The 20,835-nt window shown below is 43.5% G+C and overlaps 1 protein-coding gene across 1 annotated transcript in view; it reads right to left on the minus strand.

The window, feature by feature from the left end:
* Positions 1–6,357: 6,357 nt before the first annotated feature.
* CHST13 (carbohydrate sulfotransferase 13) overlaps positions 6,358–20,835 on the minus strand; it is a 58,875-nt gene continuing 44,397 nt past the window's right edge. The window contains exons 2-3 of the mRNA XM_020815161.3: positions 14,207–14,289; positions 6,358–9,498 (exon numbers count right to left, since the gene is read on the minus strand). Coding sequence (XP_020670820.1) covers positions 8,653–9,498; positions 14,207–14,289 — 929 coding nt within the window. The 3' untranslated portion in view covers positions 6,358–8,652. The remainder of the gene's footprint in view (positions 9,499–14,206; positions 14,290–20,835) is intronic.

Below are 20,835 nucleotides of genomic sequence, written 5' to 3' on the forward strand. Positions count from 1 at the left end.
ATTGAGCCCCCACTTGGGTAAAAGTCTGCTCTGGTTTCTTTGTGAGGGACCTGAATCTTTGCCTCAGCTGTTCCGCATTTATCCCATGTCTTGCAAACACCAGTTTTTTAAACTCTGCAAAATCTCTCATCAGTTCCTGTGGCATCTCTGAATAAACCTCAGCCAGGCTACCACTGATTAAAGATCGCATGATGGTCATCTTCTCAGTCTCCCTCACTGAGAAGTCCACAAACGCTCTTTCCACTAAGGAAAAGAACACCTCAGGACAATCTCCCTTGTGGTACACAGGGAATTTCTTCAGGTCAGCTTTAGACAATTGGCCTCCCTCAGAATCCCTATTGTTATTATTGTTCTGATTCATCAGTTCCAATTTTCTTAATTCAAACGCCATTTTCTCTCTCTCCAATCTTTCTTCTCTTTCCATTTTCTCTCTCTCTATTCTTTCTTCTCTTTCCATTTTCTCTATTTCAAACTGCCTTTGTTTCTCTCTTTCCTCCATTCTTTCTCTCTCTAATCTTTCCTCCATTTCCCTCACCCTCAGTTCATGCTGTTGGGCTAGGAGCAATTTTCTGAGTTCTGGGTTCTGCTCTCCTGTGCTGTCACCCTGCACTGAGCCAAATTCATCCTCAGAACCTTGGTCTACCTGGGGGTCTTTCACTTCACCCATTTCTGCCATTTGGCTTCGAGTCAAGGGCATAATCCCCCCCCCCAGAACAGGCTGCTTTAAAAAGTCAAGCCTCAAAATAAAACGACCACTTTTTTTTTCTTTTGCCTCAGAACCAGCTTTCCCTATAGATTGCTGCTGTCCTTTCAGCACTAACTTGCAACTGTAGCCAGCCGGAGTCCACCCCCCTCTGCTGGGCCTCTCAGCAGACAAGCTAGCTCACTGCTATTTCACAGTTTTGCCTCAGCTTTTTCCCGCCAAAACAGGCTGCCTCAGAGCTCCCTACTCTAGCCCCCAATCTGAGGTTACACGTTCTTCTACTAGTGCACCCCCCCGTGAGGCACACCTAGAAGATTACCTACGTGCTCTCAGATTGTCCCTGACTAGACCCCCCTTGCTCTGGGCACACTTGCCAAGGCTTTGCTGGACCACTGGACAACTGGACCAGTCGTATCCCACACGCTGGACACCAATCAATGTGACAAACCCAGACCTACTGGGATCTGCCACACGTTAACTAAGCTGCCACCAACCATTCCCTATAAGAAGTCACACAGACCAGGGATGGATTTTCAATAAATAAAAGAATAAGGTTTATTTAAAACAACACACAGGGAAAATAAAAGGATTATGTGAATAAGATATAGTAACGTGGCTTAGTTTCATTCATACATGCACACAGTTTGGTTCACACAGAACCCTTAACTTGAAGCACAGACCCTGAACCTATCAGTTCTGGCTAACCAACAGACACCTGAACCTATCAGGTTGGTACTGACACACAGTAGTACCCTGTCTGACACACAGACTCCCACACCAGCTTCTTCTTCCCAGCTGCTGCTTCTTCACATCCCAGCGTCTCCTAACTTCTCCACACACGCTTCACATATATATATAGTACAGCCCCTCCTCCTGATGTCCCGCCTTCCACTCCCCATAGGATGGAACTTTCCCTCCAAACCCATGACAGACAGGTAACATCAGTGCTGTATGTAACAGTTGGGTCTTCCTCCTCCTCTTCTTTGTGGCAGATCTGAATGAAAGTCATAGGCCCCTTCGGTGGAGATTATACCTACCAAATTTCAGACAAGTAAGAGTAAGGAGAGATGTGCTACGCTCCTGTAAATTTCAGTTATATATAAATAAAAAGTAGAACTGCACAAATATTTGTTGGCTTGTTAGCAGAAATAGACAAAATGTGCAGGGTTTATTTCTCCCTACCCTTCAAAGGAAATTTTAAGCATGTGAATGTTCAGGAGAAGATGTGCAGGGGATTTTATAATATAATCTTAAAATTGCAGAGAACACACACACAAGTCTCCTTAATTCTCCTCTGCTTGAGAACATAATTTAGATCATGAAAATGAGGGCAGAAAAAAATAGAATACTAAGGAGCTTTGATTAAAAACATAATTGTGTTATGAATACCAAGCATTTAAAAGCAAACAGAACGTCTAGCAGATCTGAATTTATCTTCCAGTCTAGTGGACAGCAGATCAGAAAAGACTTTTAAGTCGGGGTGGGCAATTGCATGGACCTGGAGACCATTTCTCCCTACACACACACACACAAAAAGATTTAAAAAAAAATCTGTTTTGAGTGTTAATTGGTGTGTGTGTGGTTTACTTAAAAAGTCCTTGCATCCGGAGGCTTCCAGAAGTTCTAGCACATTACTTTAGCTGGGCAAAAAAAAATTTTTTTGGCAAGGCCATCTGTGATCCTGGAACCCAACACCGCCCTGGGTTGTCGTTGGCCCACCCAACCCTAGTCTCTGTGGTCAGGAAATGACACAATTATTTGCACTCAGAGGCTGCCAAACTCTCTCATAGAGGTGCCGGGGGGGGGACATGGCATTGTCCTCATGGAATCTCCCCTATCTTTTTTGAGCCTTCTGTCCGGCTCTGAAAGTGAGACAGAGGACAAGGGACCCCTGGGGAGAAGGTACGGCAGGGAAGACCTATTGCGAAGCCCTCTAGTCCCACACAGAGAGTGGCTTGTGAGGTCTTCTGCAGTAGCTGCAGTCAATATTCCTGGGCAAATGTGACCAAAAGTCCATTAGCTTGCGTTTCTTTAAGAAATACCATTCTAAGGTCTTTCCCTCAAACTACCATCACATTCTTACTTCCTAAGCAGAAACTGTTGGAAGTCTTTATAGTCTGGCTTGCTGCCAGTGATTTGAGAGACTGGGAGGGCTGGGGTGACTGTCAGTCTAACCAGCACTAAGAAATCATTCCCTCTCTCACCTCTGAATCCAGCTCTCTGCTAAGTTCCACTCCTTTTCCTCTCTTTATTGAAAGTCAGAGTTTGTTTGTTTGCTGTTCATATTCACAACTGTAATGAACTTAAAAAAAAATCTTTTTACATATATCTCAGAGGGCATTATTGAGACTATAAAGGGGTAGACTATCTGGGAAACTTGAAGCTATTATTTTTGGATTTGTGTACTACTGCTGTGTGTCACAGGGAATTTTACCAGAAATTCAAAACTCTACGACAGAAAGGAGGTTTGGATCATTATTAAGTCATAATTAAGCAGATTTTTTTAAAGCAGAAGAGGGAGGTGTCAGGGAGCACACCTGTAATTACTATGCATAAAAATAAAAACAGCCACAGGGCATCTTAAAAGAGCAACAATTGTTCTACCTAACGCAAGCTGCTGGGGGGGGGGGGAAGAGAATTATTTAAGCTGCTGCAGTTCATGCAACTGGACTAAAGATGTCCCCATCGTTCTATGCTGGCCTCCCTGCGTATTACGGCCTCGGGAAGCTTCCATTTGAAAGCAGGACTTTTGTGACAAAGTCAGAACTGCAGCGAATTAAGATGCCAAGGAGGAATGAAAATGGCAGTCCTGTGGTTTGCTGTCCTCACTTTACATGCAAACAGAGAGATGTACTGCCCTGGCACTGTTAATGCAGAACATGAAATTCATTGTCAGTGTCAGAAGAAAAACTAATTACTTCGCAAAAATGAGGTGTCCTTTTACAAGAAATAAGGTTTTAGCACTTTTTCTGATGCCTGCTGTTCTTCTTCCTCCTGCCTTTGGGGTGCTGCCCTTTTTAAAATTCCTGCTTTATCAGCAGCAACCACTCACACCTGACAGGTCTGAGAAACTGTCCAGACATTTATTAAAACCTGTCTTTATGGAAGGCGGTAAAATTCAAATACCCTCATGGAGGTGAAGCAGAAGACGGTGAGGTGGACGAAAGGGGTGGAGGACTCGCTTTGCCACGAGGGAATAGGGAGGAAACAGGCCAGCCTGAAAAGAAAGGGAGCACAACATGGCTCAGAGAGAATCAGAGTAAAAGCCAAGGAAAGAATCAGAAATGCTGTGGCAAAAATTAAAAATATAGAATACATCCTTTTGAATGACTGACAGTTTCTGACCTAAATACAATGTGTGTATAGACATACCGTGTTTCCCTGAAAATAAGGCAGGGTCAAATATTAATTTTTGCTCCAAAAAAAACGCATTAGGGCTGATTTCCAGGGGATGTTTTATTTTACAGTCATGGTATCTTCTTCTGGTTGCAGCACAATGGCGGAGGGCGGGGTTTCACTTAACTGGGGCTTATTTTGGCGGTAGGGCTTATATTTTGAGCATCTTGAAAAATCATACTAGGGCTTAATTTCAGATTAGGTATTATTTTTGGGGAAACAGGGTATAAACACCATTCAAGGAGGTTGTGTGAAGCCTGGGGCTCCTTCAGTTCACAAGGAGAAACATTATGCTTCTGGAATCTTCTGCTTCAATGCTACTATTCACGCTAAGAGAAGCAGCCACGCTTGAGTTTAGGTCATGCACTGGCAAAACAGTCACTCCTGCATGCATATTTCAGCATTAAATACTTAGGCAACAATCCCAAATCCACTGATCAAAGTATGTTCTATTGAACTTGATGGGCCTTATTTGTGAGTAAACCAATGGCTGCTGATTTTTCTGGTTACCCCTGTTTTGTCATTCCCATTGTCTTAGTACTCATTGGATAGGATGCAGCCTAACATAGTCTGCACACTGACTCTCAGTGAAGTCAGTGAGAATCAGGTTACATCACCAATAACTTGCCCAGCTGATTCCATTTCTTTCTACATATTCTGTTTATGTCAGTGGGGTTTATCTATCCAATGCCCCTCAGAGCTTATGTGTTTACAACAGGAGTGTGAGTCCTCTGGTCGTCCAGATGGTTTGGCCATCAAATTTTGTCCAGGATACCCATCATGGCCAATAGTAAGGGGCTATGAAACCTCTAGTCTAGTTCTCCCAAGTTGGAGCAGTAATTCAGCTCCAAAGGCATCTTGTTTGCACCTGTAACATTCTCAGGCCGTTTCTTATAGCTGGTTGGAACAACAGAAAGCACAGCAATAACCCATTGCTTTAGATAACTACTGTAAATGAACAGAAAGAATCCAGGGCTCTTCAGAGGGATACTGGAATTAAAAGGTAATAAAGCATTTTTGGATTTCATGAACAGGTTTACCCAGAATCCCAAATACACTTCTCAGTGGGGCCCTATATGAATAAAGGATTGCACTTCATTGTCCAATGGAAAACACTCTAGGGTTAAAAATATTCAGTTTTGACTGGATTTGTTATTCACTTCAGCACAAATAATTCCCTGAAGCAAAAACACACGTTTTGGCTATAAGGTCACTCATATTACATTGCAGTAAATATTGTGCTGGAACCTCCATCCTGGTAAACAGGGATAACCAGTGTGGTGTACTGAATAGTTGTGGCCTTGAATGCCAGGGTTCAAATGCCCACTCAGCCAGGGAAACTCACTGGGGTATGTGTAGAACTGGCAAAGCCACTCTTTAATTGTCTCACTTATCTTGAAAGTCTTATTAGGGTCACTATAAGTTGGTTTCAACTTGACAGCATATAACAAGAAACACAATTAAAGTGTTTTTAAAGGCCACTGTGATAAGTAGATAATACTCTCTTCTTCCATCACATTTCTCACTGGATTTCCATGCCAGTGCACATTTGTTTTGGTTGTGGAAAAATCTTTGGACCATTAGCTTGCAGGACTGCTGTAGAGTCCATGTTTCATGCTTCCAACAACATGGCTTTAAATTCATGCATAAGCCCATGGACTGGTGGAACAGATTAGCATTGTTCTAGGAAGGTTTTGGGAATGCCTACAGTCTGGAAAAGTGAGATAGCATCCCTGGATGCAGGTTAATAATACAATAAGCAACCTCCTTGGGCATCAAAGGAAGCAGCAAGGGGGACACCGGAACTAGCTACACACAAAGACAGTTGGAAGCCTAATAGAATTAAACCCATAAGAATCAACACAGAGGCCACATACTACCTGTGAGTGCAATTACACATTTTTAACTTTAAAAAACAACAGTCAGTTTTGGAAGAGAGTGTCATTTTCAAAAGAAGTGAAATTAGAAGAACCAAAAACCTTTGTTCTTTATTTATATAACACAGACACAGACAGACACATACACACACACACAGACACACACACACACACACACACACAGAGAGAGAGAGAGAGAGAGAGAACTTCGAAACACTTCACTGAAGCCTTCTAAAAGTTGCAGGACTATAGTTCCCATAATCCTTTCCCCACTGGCTGTGCTGGCTAAGCCTTTTGGGAGTTGCAGATAACCCTGTTATCAAAACTTCGGTTTAACCAAAGTGATCTCTTCCATACATAGAGGAAAAAACAAAATGAAAATGAATGAAACATAGCAGGGACAAAATGCTGCTTTATTTAAGCAAAAGCGTCCAAGAGGACTGAATGAAATTTACAGTTCCAGGATTGTCTCTTCAAGTAGTACAAATGTTCCAAAGGTAGGCACACTGGCAATGATTTAACAGTTTATTAATTCCCTTTCTCTACTTCCTTATCCAAATCCCACCTCATCACTCAATAAGGCTAGCTGTCATTCCAGTTTTACACTGTATTCAGTTTCTTTCCATTTCAAAGGATTTTGCATTAGACCAACTAGCACCCTGGGGATCGACTTGGCACCTAAAAAGACGATAACCATTCTAGATGGAAAGCAAAAGTTGATGTGCAGACCATTTTAACATTATATGCCAGAACAACATATTCCAAGCTAAATGTAAGGGAAGCCTATATGACAGGACAAAACAAACTCCACCATCAGTGCTGCCTTCTCTACCCAACCAAATGTTTCCTGAAAAATAGTTCCACACTTTTAAAAATAAACATTCTCACCAAGTCAACTCTTCCCGAGCTACTTCTTCTCTTGTTGTGAAGCCAGATATGTCGCCTAGTTCTAGCTGCAAAAACTATCGTTTGGAAGGAAAAGTTAATCTCCTCAAGTTCAGCAGATGGTTCTCTGGAGCAGAATCCTCTTGATGCTTAAGGAGAAGAGGCTGGCTGGGAAAGGCAGTCAAAAGGATTTTGAATAGGTGGACTGTGAATCACAATTTGAAGTGTTAAGATGCCCCCCCCCCAATTTTTTTCAGAAGGATAAATTCAGAGGAAATAGTCAAAACCCAGATTATAGGGAATAAGAAATACCCATTTCATTTAAGATGGGGGGGTATAATGACCACTTTATTACACTTATATTTGGCAGGACAAAAAGAGGGAGTGCAATAACCTAAAATGTTCATAATGAAACACTGATAGTAGAGCTAAGATGGATGGTAACTCCTTCACATAAAAGCTTTTGCTCCTCAGTGAAAAGTACCTGATTGACAATGAAATAGTGCTCTCTTTTCAGGAAGGTTGCAAACAATAGTGGTTGCCTACAGAGTGAATCCAGGGAGCCCAGCTCTTACTGTGAATACACTTCGTAATGTCCTCACAGAGCAAAACATTAGTTATATGACACTGTGATATCACCACCATGACTGGCTGGGATTATACAGGAAAACAATGAAGAAGAAAATAGTGGGTTTTCTGAAGGGAAACAAGAGGAGGAGGTGGATATGGTAGCAAGATGCCATTCTTAAAAGCACTGTTGCAGTTTTTGAGGACCCAGAAAGTCCACGTCCCTCACTCTTCCAAAATGAGTTCTGCGTTTTTCCTCAGAGTGCTAAAGCAAAATACTTTCAGCCTTTGAATCCCAAATGTTTTTTCAATTGTGTCTGCTCTGGTTTTTAAACCGAAGAGCACAATTCTGGACCTGAATTTGGCCAGGCCCACATTGTATTAGAAACATGAAAACAGAACTTTCAATAATATCTTCACATAGTCAATATCTGTTATGGTGCTTTTTGTTTGTTTGTTTGCCTGTTTAAAATTTTTGTGAAGAGGCTTGAGGGAATGTTAACCATACACATGAACTTATATATGTATATTATTGCTTCTCATTAAATACTATTTTTGATTATGATGGTCACATACATAAATGTTCTTATAAGTGTTCACCACCCCCACTTCAAGTGGCCACTTTAAGCACTATTCCAGTACAGTATCTATTCATTTCAAGGAAGTTTGCATGTGGGTAGACATTGGAGGCCTGTGTCTGAAGAAAATGCTTTGTTACAAAAAATGCCAACTAAGGGGTGGTGGGTGGAAAGCAGGATAGAGATGAAAGACTTTGTTTCATAGAAAATTCTAGTTGCAAGAATGATATTGTTCACAATAAGATATTTCTGGCTCATGTTCCTCCTTCTTCAATCTATGAAGAAGGGAGAAGCTTGAGGGTATGTTAAGCATACTCTTATAAAAATACATATGCCATTTATTGCTTTCCTGACAGCTCCAGAGTGATTCTGCCAACTCCTAATGAAAGGCAACAATTCCAGTACTTTCTAGGGGGCTAAAAATCTTTGGTTGAGAAACAGGAGAAAGGTTGGCTAAACAGTGGATTCTTCTGACTGAAATAAGGGAGAGGGAACAGACAGTACTGTGGCCACCACAGTGTTAACTAACTGTGGCAACATTGTCCATCACAGAAAGGTAGGAATTGGGAAAGGGTAAAGTTATTTCCTATCTATGATCATTGGCAGATAGCAGAAGTCAGAAATGACGAGAAAGAGGCGGGGGGTCTCATCGGATGCGCAGATAAGAAGGGACAGTATAATTGAAGAGCAAGTAATCCATTTTGTATAAATTAAATAATCTCCTTTGGTAGAAGGGGCTGATGTTCTGGAAGAACTTCGCTGTCATGTCGTCGTTGGTCCTGGTGGTCTTAGAGGAGGTTGGGAACTTGACGCCTGCGTCAGCCCCAATCAGTTGCAAGATGTAATTGGCATCCCTGGCCAAGGTCTCATACTTGCCCACCACATCATAGTGGATGATGCAGGGGTGGCAGAGGGAGTGCACCCTCTCCCAGTGTTCATTGAAAGGCTCTTCGTGCTGCGTCCGTGGATCTAGCAAGTAGTACACAAATTCCTCAAAGCGTACATCGTGTCCACGTTCCAGAGCCTCATGGGTGGGGTCCTGACGATGCCGCTGAATGATCTTCGTCCCGTAGCGCTTGTGGAAGGCCGTGTTGTAGCTGCGGGTGAACTTGTTGCGGTAGGCAGAGACCAGCCGCTCAAGGGGTTCCCGTACAAAGATGAACTTGAGGTAGTTACGCAAGCGGTAGTTGATCTCAGAAGCGCTGTATTCGGAAAGAGTGCGCAAGTTGGAGGAGACATGCGCCTCGCTGGCTGGGATCTCCAGTGGGTCCTGGTATTTTCCCTGCCCTGTCAAGACCATCATGACTCGCTTCCAGTTAGTGCAAGCCACCTTGGGGACATAGCAGTAGAGCAACCCATGGATATCATCAACCACCAGGTGGCGTAAGTCCTCAGGGGTCAAGAGGCGGCGCTTGCGGGTGTACCGATTGCACATGCTGCCCAGCAGTTCCCGCCTATGCTGGTGAGTAGCCTGCAGGGAAGACAGCTCTAACTGGGAAGACACAAGACAGAAAAGGAGTCATAGTTGCACACTGGCTGATCCCAGTGAGTTCCCTGCTCAGTACACCAAACATTTTAATGCTGAGCTTGAAAAAAATTACTTCTTTGGCCTACAACTTCCAGAATACCCAAGCCAGTGCGGCCAGTGTCACATCGGCAAAGAGCTTGGGAAAACGGCTTTTTTACACCACAATTCTTAAACTTCCCTGTGGTCATGCTGGCTTGGGGATTCCGTTACAGAAAAAAGAGGAACTTTTCCAGACTCTGTGTCACTGGTTTCAGGAGATAAAGAACTCTGCGGTCTTGAAGGCTGGGTTTTACAAGATCACCTGCCACAGGAATCATTTGTCTTCAACACACCCTTATTTAGCCTCCTCAGGACTTAGTGACAGAACTGGAAAAGGGGACAACCCACTATCTGTTTGAGAGACAATGTGAGCATTAGTAGCTGAGTCTTGTGGCGGGGTGGAGAACAGGAAGAATTCTTCATATATAAAGAAGCTTCCCTTTTAAGGTTTAAGTTCTCTTGCAGTGGCACAGAAAAGTGAAGGAAAAACCTCTCCTCCTGTAACTGCAAACTGCCTTGGCTCTAGAAGTTTTAATTGACCCCAATGGGTGTGGTGAGCATTTAAAGGCTGACAGAAAGCAGAAGTATGTGGGCAAATGGAACAGCAAAACACGACAGAAAGGGGAGTTAACTAAATCTAATTCCCCATTCCTGAGCACTCCTGTGACTGGCTTTATGGAACTGGCAGAGAAGGGAATAAATTAGGTTTTTCAAATGGAGGCTAGGTGAATGGAGAAAACCAATCTAAAAAGAATATTCCAGGAATAAGTATCATGTTCAGCCTCTCCTCAGTTGCCGTGAACAGACTTCTGACAGCCTTCTGTCACTTCTGTACTGAGAAAAGGACATCCCACAGGCCATATCCACACCAGAGGCTCAAAGTGGTTTGATGGATCTTGTCATTTTCCAGCAAACCTGAAGAAACTATCTTTCTGTGAGGGATGTCTGAGAACCCTAAACAAACTACACAGTTCCCTAAAGTCTTTGGGAGAACTCAACTAGCAAAACCTTTTTTAAAAATCCAGCACATGCTGATTTCCATCCATCCACTTCTAGTATAGATGTGTCCATATAGCATTATGGAGTTTAGTCTTTCGCCTTCAGAGTTTCTCAGCAACAGCAGCCCCTCCCAATCATTTGTCTTGGCTCCCTTTTCACATATCTTTTATTTTGTTTTATGACAATTACCTGTCATAGGATTTGAAACACAATGTGGCACACACTGAGTGAGCTAGACTGGTCACAAAATAACAGCAGGAACAGGAACTGCTAAACCAGTTTGGGAAAGGTTTTTTTTTTTAAACTACAACTCCCACAAACCCTCAACTGAGTTCACCAAAAGGGCACCTTTCCAAGCTGGGTGCTAAACTGTCCTGATGATTGCTGGTGGGCATGTGTGGCGGCTGAGCAAGGGCAAAGGAAAAGCAACCAAAGGCCTCCTTCAGATGCCCAGCTGAACGCTCTCACCAAAGGCAGTTCAATGCCAAAGACGGAATGGCATGAACACAGACTGCCTCTGGCTATTCAAACCTTCCCCTCCCTTCCTTTCCTACAGGCGCCATCTGCTAGAGAGGGCACATGAGGCCACGCCAGGTTCATGCCTCTGCCGCAGGGCTTGCTGCTCTGAACAAGTTCAAGAGCTCATTTTTCTTTTCTTTTTTTCCCCCATGTTTCACCTGGCTGTTCCCCCCCCCCCCCCGGCGCTTCTTCTCTAAGGGAAGAAGAAAGCAGCATCCATCTGGAGAAGCAGCCTTCCCTCCTGTTCCTCTCCTCCTTTTCTGAAGCAACAAGACTCAAAACAGAAACCTTGCATTTCAGCACATGAAGTCAAGCTGTCCTCTTCCACTGTTTGCCTTTGTTTTCCCTTCCCCCTCTTCCAAAATGTTGTTATATTGCCAAAGGCCTAACCTGGAAGATATAGGGCTCAATACAAAATATTCCCAGTCCTGGACGAAAATTAGTTCTAGCTTTTCCAAACGTTGCTTACTGTTCTATTTGTTTCACTCTTCATCAGTAAATGCTACTGTTATAGGATGCATGGAGGATTTTTTTTTTTAATACAGTGAATTTGATTCACATTGAAAACAGCATTCCTGACTTGACTTGCAGAGCTTTTATCAAACAGGATTAACTATAAAACCAAGGGACAGCTCTGAAATCACAATCCAGACAAAACAACAGTAAACCCTGGAGGGTTTCGAGAATGGTTTCAAATAGAAGTTTATAGATTTGTGCTTTTCATGTCTTCAGAGAAGCTTTCGAGGATATCCTGCTTTCATGACAGCTTATCTATATCTATGTTATATTTGTTTTTTGACCACGGTCGCCACTGAGGTTCTTTTGGACTGCTTGGATTAGACATCTGAGGTTTGGGACTGGGTGCTTCTATGTGCTTTTATTATACCTCTGCCACTACTCTGGGTGGTTAACACAAATAAAAGCCAACCTCAACCATCAGATGGGCAGTGTAAAAATACAATCAATCAACAAACAAGCAAACAAATAACACCTTTGAACTACAATTCCCAGCATAGCTGGGTATTTCTTTCTCTACCAGCTTGTGGGGAACAGAGGGCTGCCTTTTCCTCTTGTCCTTCTCTGGCTTCCGACGAGTTTCTGGCAGCCACAGTTACATCATAGTGAAGGAAGCTCCTTTTACTCAACTATCCTCCCACTCTCTGTTTCCCACTCACCAGCTGGCACCTGCCATTCCAAATAAAATGCTCTGTCTCTTGAATATAAGAAGAGGTATATAAACTGCACCTCCTTTATGTCCCTTTCTCACACACCTGTCTGGTGACACTGTGGTCATTCTGAACCATCCTGTAAAACAGGACTCTTTTTGAAACTTACTTTGAAACCAAGACTACTCAACTCAGATTCCATGAAGGCAACATACAGTGGTAAAGATGATGGTAAAACACAGAGCTTAGAATGGGCTACCTTTTTGGAAGTACAGCTTCAGCAATCCTCAACCAGTGTGGCCAAAAAAGTAGCTCTTCTGAGGTCTGTTCTCACCCCTCTTCTTGCCCACCCCTGTAATCAGTCCTACTATCAGCCCTTTGAATTTCTATAGATAGGAAGCAAGATATTTCAAAGGCCCAAGCAGTGTTTGTATGAGGTAGGAGTTAAGAATTAATATCCATAGGAGATTTTTTTTTTAAAGGCATGTTTCCAATGGCCCCCAAAGAAACATTAAAGCATATTATATATTATAGCATTCAAAAGCCACTCAGTTTGTTGTAAGAGCTCACTTGGGTGTCATCCTTGTTCCTGTGGGAACACTTTACTGGTGTTGCTTTTCTCTTGTTTTCATTTTTATTTGTCTTGTTAAAAGCAAAAAAGAGAGACTGGGGGAAACAAAGAACACTACTCTATCAAGACAACCATGTCTAGAGAGCACTCTGCCTAACATAAATTGATGAGAGGCGACTGCCTTCCTTGTTCTGAGGTCTTTCTGTGTCTGTCATAAATGATTCTTGTAAAGCAAGGGAGCATGTCTGTAGGTGGTGTTTCAGTGACATAGGTAATTGGTGTGTGATGTTTAGGGTGGGGTGGGGCGGGCATGCCCAAGCAAAGCAACATGATTATGTTCTGGTGTCAGACTACTACATTTTTTAAAAAAACTTCTCTTGGGGAAAAATAACATGGAAAGGTACTTCAACTAAGACAACAGCCTCCCAGTAAGTTATATAGTCCCCAACACCAAAATACAATATGGCAAAACCAGTAGGTACACTGGTTTTTTTAAATGGGTTCCTCAGCCAGTCTTCCCTTATCTAATGATCCTTTGTTATATAGGTGTGTTCCTAAATGGCAGAGGTCGTCAACCTTTTTCCTACCACGAACCGGCTGAGCCTCTGAGGGAGGCGGGGCGTCCCCTCGCGCTCACGCTCTTGCATGTGCAGAAGCGTGTGCTGGCAGCAGCAGAAGTTGGGAATCTGAGCATGGCCGGGGTGCTCTCTCTGGCCGCTTGCCTCCCGACAGGCTCCTCGCCGCCCTCTGTGGGAAATTCAAACGGCAGAATCGACATTGGGGTAACACCGCCGCCGGGAGGCCAGCAGCCGGAGCACCTGGCCATGCTCAGCCTCCCGGCTTTTGGTCACCATGTTTCATCGCCACCGCCAGGCTGCGAAGACAGACCTCCCGCTCCCTCCCACACGCACTCACCTCTCCACAGCTGCTTTGCGTATGTGTGCTTGCACGCACACATAGGCAAAGCAGCTGTGGGGAGGGGAGTGCATGCGGGGGGGGGCAGGATGTCTGTCTCCACAGCCCAGTAGGGCTCAAGCCACAGACCAGCAATGAGGCGTGGACCAGGGATTGATGACCTCTGCTGTATGGAACTGCCAAAATGTATGTATTTATTTATATTATGTATATACTGCCTTTCCCCCCATAGGGGACCCAAGGTGGTTCAAAACAATTAAAATTGTGCAATAACACGTTTCTCCTTTTCATATTCCATGCATTTTTAAAAAATAAAACCCTATATCCTGGGCAGGGTGCAAATCTCAAATCTCATCCACCCACTCTGTCCTTACTGGAAATCCTTTTTTCATACAAAAGCATTGCTGGACTACAGCTTGCTCACTTCTTCCACCTACTGCCCCCTTCCTTCTAGCACACTCACCTGGTCACTGTTGTAAAGAGTCTGAAGTGGACTTCGGCCAGCTTTCCCATGCCAGATGGTCCTCAAAATCCTGTCCTCAGCAGCTGAAAAGGGAAGAGATGGAGAGCATTTTCAGAGCAGGTCTCTTTTTAAAAGGAAAAAATATTTATTTAAAAGGAAAAATATGGTATTATTGTGTCACTAGGTGGACATCTCAAAGAGGAATTCCACTGGACAGGACTTTTTCATACATACATAGTGATACAATCCAAATTAAATTCTTAGTTCGGTGTGATTGAAACTAAAACAAAAATACCTCCTTCCCAATTAAAGCTGAAAATGAACTCATCCAGAACATGGATTGCCTCCCTTGCTGCATATCTCATTTACTCCTCATAATAATTACAGACAACAATTTGGCTTAGCCAAATTCATATCCTATCAGTTTTATCCTGCTAAACACACTCCAAGTAGAAAAAATATTGTTAAAAACAATAAAATGCTGTATGTTACAGAAAACAGACACTGCAGCAAGCTGATAGAATGACACTGCAAGCTGAAAGTATATAGAAGCAAAAAGATAAGAGATTTTTTGCTGGATTTACAAAGGGAGAGAATTCCACAGTCCTGTTGCTCTTACTGAAAACACACCACCTCTGCTATCCGCTTGTGTAATCCAAGTAACAGTACGACCACAGTTTAGAGAAGCTACTGTTCTGGACTACAGTTTCCAGAATTCCCATACTGGCTAGGGACTTCTGGGAGTTGTAGTCCAAAGTGTAGCTGTTACGAGAAGCTCTTGGGGGCAACAGTGCAGAAACTCAAATGCTGATCTTAACTGCTGGGCAGGATCATGGAAGAATAGCGTGTGTCCAAGATAAGCTTGGTGAGGGCTTTAAGGCTAAAACTACCACTTTAAATGGAATCCATAAAGAGGTAGGCAACCAGTCCAGGATTATATGCTCTTGAAAGAAGAACTGTTTGCTGATGAAGAACACCTATATCTAGTTCTTTTCCATTCCAACAGCAGAATATTATGATTTTAAGTCAACGGTTATTTTGGCAAAGGAAAGCACAAACTCGTGTTCTGTATTTCACATTTCCTTTTTAGAGTACCAAGAAACCCTTCACAGAGACCTTGCTAAATAATTAGGCCACGTAGACATAGGAAAACACCACTTCCTGCTGTGCCAGACTCCCCAAGCGACTACCCAATAAGTGGTAGTCGTCAACCCGATGAAACCTCAGCCTGCAACAAAGCGAGGCCGTCACTGTGTTAGGTGGGGATCAAAGCCTGATCAAACACTGGCCAAACGACCACCTTCGGCTGAGCCACTCATGTGTGCAGCTCAGAGCTGGCACTGTCAGTGGCTTCCCAATTAAAACAGAAAACTGTCAAGGCAATTTTCCCAAGTTAAGAGTGCTAATGTTTCACTCATGGCAGCAAGTAAGAATTTTTGAGGCAAGCTAGGGGGACAGAGTCTAAAGCAGTTTAAAAAAAGGCAAGTTGATTAGTTTATTCCTCTATCACGGGAACCTAGAAGAGCATTATTGTAGTAGGGTAACTGAACAGTATCAAAATCCAGGCCTTCATTACTTGTGCAAGAACAACACCTCAGGACAGGACAGGAGCCTGCTAATCAAATGTCTCTTCATCATTTTACTTCCTGTGCTGCAGCTACTTTTAGTGCCATAGTTATTAGGATGCAAGAAAGCACATTCCAAAATGCCCTATCTAGATGTTTGTGGTTGGTATGCTGTGTGTTCGGGGAGCAGAACTGTGCTGGGGCAATCAGAAAAAGCTGCAAATCTCCATGCCTAAGATACTCATTATTCAAAGTAACAAACCTGCGTGTTAACTCAAATAGCCCTGTCATGACACAAGCAATGTAAACTTTTGCCTTGATTTGTTGCCTGGGTTACATAGCAGCAAGAAAGGCAATATTAGGAAAAGGATACATAGTGTCCTGATATACTTATACTGTATACTTAGGTTTTTAGTTAAAACTTGCATCTGTTATATAATGCCAGTCAATGTTTTTATAATTTTGATATTCTATGCCTGGTGTTTTTGAATCATCATCATCATCTTAGAACTGCAGAGCTGGAAGAAACTCTATGGATTATCGAGTTCAGCCCTGGTCAACAAAGACAGTAGGGAATCCAACTCCCAACCTCTGGCTCCACAGCCAGATACCTAAACCGCTGAGCTATCCAACAGTTCAATAAAAGCTGGCCGTACCCCCTGCAATGAGGCAAGGGATAAATGCAGCCTGAGAAGTTACAGCCTGGTTTGAAGGTCAGCAGAAAGATCATTTCACCAGCCCTCATCCATGACAGTGCAGCCATTCTTTCTCCTTGCTTGTCACGGGGTTGCTAGTGATGCAGTCTCTCATTCAGAGACAACCGTGAGTTTGTCTCACCAAGTGCAGCAGGTATCTGATCCGTCAGCAGTTGATGCAACCCGTCCTGCTTCCCTATGCAGCTCTACCGCAGAAAAGGAGAAACGTGGTGTTGCAAGTCAACTGCAGCCCATGCCCACAAAGTTACCGTTAGAAAGGTGATATGAAAAACTTCTCACTGCAGTTCTGCTGGAAATGGGAAGCACTGAGTGAGAAATTCAGCTTTTTTGCAGGCCTAGACTGGAGATGACAAAGTTTGGCAGGACTTTGGTTCCATTAGACTGGTGGTGGAAATCTCCAGATACAGTACAGACCTTGGCTCTATTTTATTTGCACCCTTTCAGGTCTGGTCTCCCTTGTCTGAACTGGCAGTGCTGTTTAGGGAAATGCAACAGAGGATGGCAGGGAAGCAACAGAGTAGGGCAAAAGCAGTTCTCCTTCTTTTCAGTCAACTCTTCAGTCTAACATACTTTCCTTTAAAAAGGGAGAGCTTACATTCAGTCAGACCCATCCCTACATACACAAAGATGAGGAAGAAAGACTAACCAATCAACTTTCACACTGACATTTGGAATAGTTGCTGCTCATCTGCCACAGGTTCCAGGCAAACGGCACTTCTGATCTGACCCATGCTTGCATTAAAATATTGCTTTTCATATAAAATCTAGGACAAAACATCTCTCTCTACTTTCTAAGAGGAAAGCTTCTTCAATATACGGCCACAGAAATGTGTAACCAGATTGCATGCAAATCTAAACAGGTTTTTAAAACTGCCCAGACATGTCTTGCTATGAGAACCAAGTTTCCATATCAGGTGTTACCCTACTAATCATGGGTAGCTAATTTGATCCACATGGTCAAAATGAAATGCCACTCCCAGTCTGTGGGATCGATCAAGGGCACTGATCAACAGAAGGCAATGGGAAAGCAATGGCATGGCCTCCTCAAACTGATGTGATCATTACTATATGTGTCATTGTAGCGGCAACTATCCTGGGAAGAAAGGAAAGGCACATTATAGCAGACCTGCGTCCCATCCTAATAGAAGAGCACCATTGATCAGAACTTCTGCAGCACTTGATAATTGAAAGTAGGATGGAGACAAACTTGGGAAATTTGGGGGAGCTACACTACAACTCCAGAATTAGCCAACCTGCATGGCCACTGGCCACATGGGTTGGGGAATTCTGGGAAATGGAGCAGCCTTCCCTCCCTCCTTTCTTTCCTTTCTTCCTGAATTGTGATTTTTGAAATCTGCCAATGACATCCCCTATGTATCCAACTCAAGATTGTTCATTATCAAATGACTGCTCAAAACTGCCTCCATCTCTGAACAAGCTGGATATAGTGTACATCTATTATGTTGTCAACAATAGCTGAAGCTGCAAGTTATGTAGCACAATTGAAAGCATGCCTTTTGAAAATGCACTTAAAACAGGGAAAAGAAATAGGACAAGCGACTTTAGATGCCTTACATAATTCTCAACACTGAGGGTAGTTTGCAATGTAGTACAAGTGATAGAATGAAGAAAGGAATTTTCACCAGATTGCTTGAGGGAAACAAATCTACAACATGAGCAGAAAGGAGCTAAAATGCTTCCATGAGGAGCAGAGAGAACAAAAACGGCCCCCACCCCAACCGGGTACCCTCCAGATATTTGGGTCTGTAATTCCAAGTAGTCCCAGCCACCATGACTGATGGTCAGAAATAGGAGAGGGATTCTAAAGAATCTAGAGGGCAGCGAGTTGGGAAAGGGTAACATACGCGCCTGCCAGGAGATGACAAAATTAGGATTTAGAAATATGTGTGAGAGCTGTAAAAGGCAAGATCTTCCTCAATTGTGCTGGAAATCATGTTTGTCAGCAATTGCAGTACATGTATAAATCACATGTGTGAGTGGGTTCAAATTTGGGGAAACCCCATTCCCCTTCTTGTTCCCCCAAAAGTAGAGATAGTCCTTTTCCACAAATACTTCTTTTATTTTCAAACAACGGAGTATTATGAATAACAACTTCAGTGGCACCAATGGGTCCCTTGTGATCCATTGTCCTTTAACTCACAAAAGAGTTCACTCTGGGGGGGGGGGTTTCACTCCAAACCATTTGCAATCTGTGGGTTTTCTTGTGGGCCTCCTCAGACTGAGGCCTAGGGTGCCGAGACCACTCTCCCTCCGTGGACGTTTCTGGCTAAAGCATCCCCACTGGCCTGGCCCCCTTCTTCTTCCACCAATCTTCCTTCTTGGGACAGACCTACACCGTCCATTCCACAGGTTCCGCTTCCCCCAGCTATATCTCGAATCCTTCCTTTCTTTGTCTTTTCTCCTCTTCCCCCTCTTCTCCTATCTTACTCCCCACAGGTCTAACAATATACAGTATTGTCTCCTTCCTATTTCTTCTATGGACAGTTTGATTTTAACATGTTCTCCTGTCCAGGGATCTTCCATTTCCAACCCACCACATCCTAGAGGAAGGTCTTCCTCCTTCACCTCCCCTTTTCCTCCTCCTCCTCTTTTGGCCCCTCAGTCTCCCAGTCTAGCTCCTTTTCACCTTCTAAATTCCCCTCAGCCCCTGCCATCAGATATCCCTCTACTCTTGGCTCCTCCCCTTTCTCGCCTCCCTCTCGCTCCTCTTTCCCGCTCTTTTTCTCCTCTATTCTCAATTGGGCCACTGCTGGTATCCGCGTATACGCTGGCTGTTATCCTGCTGTTGTGGGTGCTCACACTCCTCTTGGCTGCTGGGAAGTGGGTCCTTCTCACAGTGCATCATCCGTGCACCTCACGGTCACCTGGAGGGGACTTTCCATGGCTCTAGGACCCGACTGCCAAAACATTTTAAAGAGGAGGAGGAGGAGGAAGAAGCACAGACACATGTGCTCTGGGAATGAGAGAGGCACAAACAGCATAACTTGGCAGAAATTCGAAGGATTGCTGCTACGAGGACACCACGCTTTCCCCTGTTCTCAGTTAGGGATTCCTTTCCCATTATTTAAAGAGAGAGGGAAAGTCAGGCAACAAAACTGGAAGAGCCAGTGCCATGCAGCATCACTGGCCCACGATGATTAGAAGAAGAGGAGAGGCAAGGAGGAGCCCAGGTAACTTATCCTTTCTGATAACCTATCTCCATGAGCAGGAAATGTAGCACAAGAAGCCAGGCAGCACTAGGCCGGCCAGGGGGGCACAGCTGACTACCACTGACACCATCCTCCAGCCGCCAGTCTTAGGCACCCACAGTAGCACACCCACAATGGAAGATACTGTGTATACAAGAGAGGTGGATGGAGAGAGCTGGTGTCCAAATCAAATCAGCCTCCTAGGTTTTTCAACCTCTCTCTGCTTGGGTGTTTCTGTACGGAAGAGCAGATAAGCATACAACATTTAAATGCATTTTCTCCCCACACCATTACTTAAATAGATCACAGTTCTACTAGCATGGAGTAGACTATTCTTCTAGCATGAAATCTCTGGCATAGCCTGCTGGCCTCTCTCTTTTATATAGGTTTTTGTTTTGGGTACTGCACTAAGAATTCAGTCTTTCAACTGGAGACTTTTCAACTCTTATATTTGCCATCTGCTACACTGTACAAGTAAATGCCTACTTGATTGCTTAATAATACTCTGTGTGCATGCATGTAGTTTATACCTGTATCTAGACACGTTTTATTCTGGCTTTCTGTAAAATGTGCCTCTTAAATTAAAAAAAATGACTGCACCCTAGTTTCTCCAACAGATCAACAATGTTAAAAACTGCTATTGGCATTGAAAAACAGTTTAAGATGTCTATAGGGCTAACCTTCCAAAGGTGAGAAAATTAGGGATAGAAAGCTTACACTACATAATGGCCAAAATCTTGTTGAGCAGCTCTGCCCACACAATGGGAATGACATCATTGGGGGCCATAGACTGCTGCTATAGTTTTTTTTTCCTGTTTCAGGGCCTGTACAGTTTAGATGCTGTGTGGTGAAGTCAAGTGCACTCTGAAGAAAGCCGTTAATCAGTGACAATGGGCCACTGCTAATGAGGTGCACAGGCAGACCCCACCTAATAAGATTCTGGCCAATAATAAAAATAACTGGTTTTTAATGAATAATAATACAAAATGATATATACCACAGCACACCGTAAAGTACAATAACATAAGCTAAAACTCTTAAAACAATTTCAAAAGAGGGCAATCTAAAACCACTGCCAGAAACATTTCACTCCATCAGCATTTCTGACTTATAAAGTATGGAGTTTTTTTGGCTCTCTG

This window comes from Pogona vitticeps, chromosome 2 (genome assembly GCF_051106095.1).
Source record: "Pogona vitticeps strain Pit_001003342236 chromosome 2, PviZW2.1, whole genome shotgun sequence".
In the NCBI taxonomy this organism is placed as follows: domain Eukaryota; kingdom Metazoa; phylum Chordata; class Lepidosauria; order Squamata; family Agamidae; genus Pogona; species Pogona vitticeps.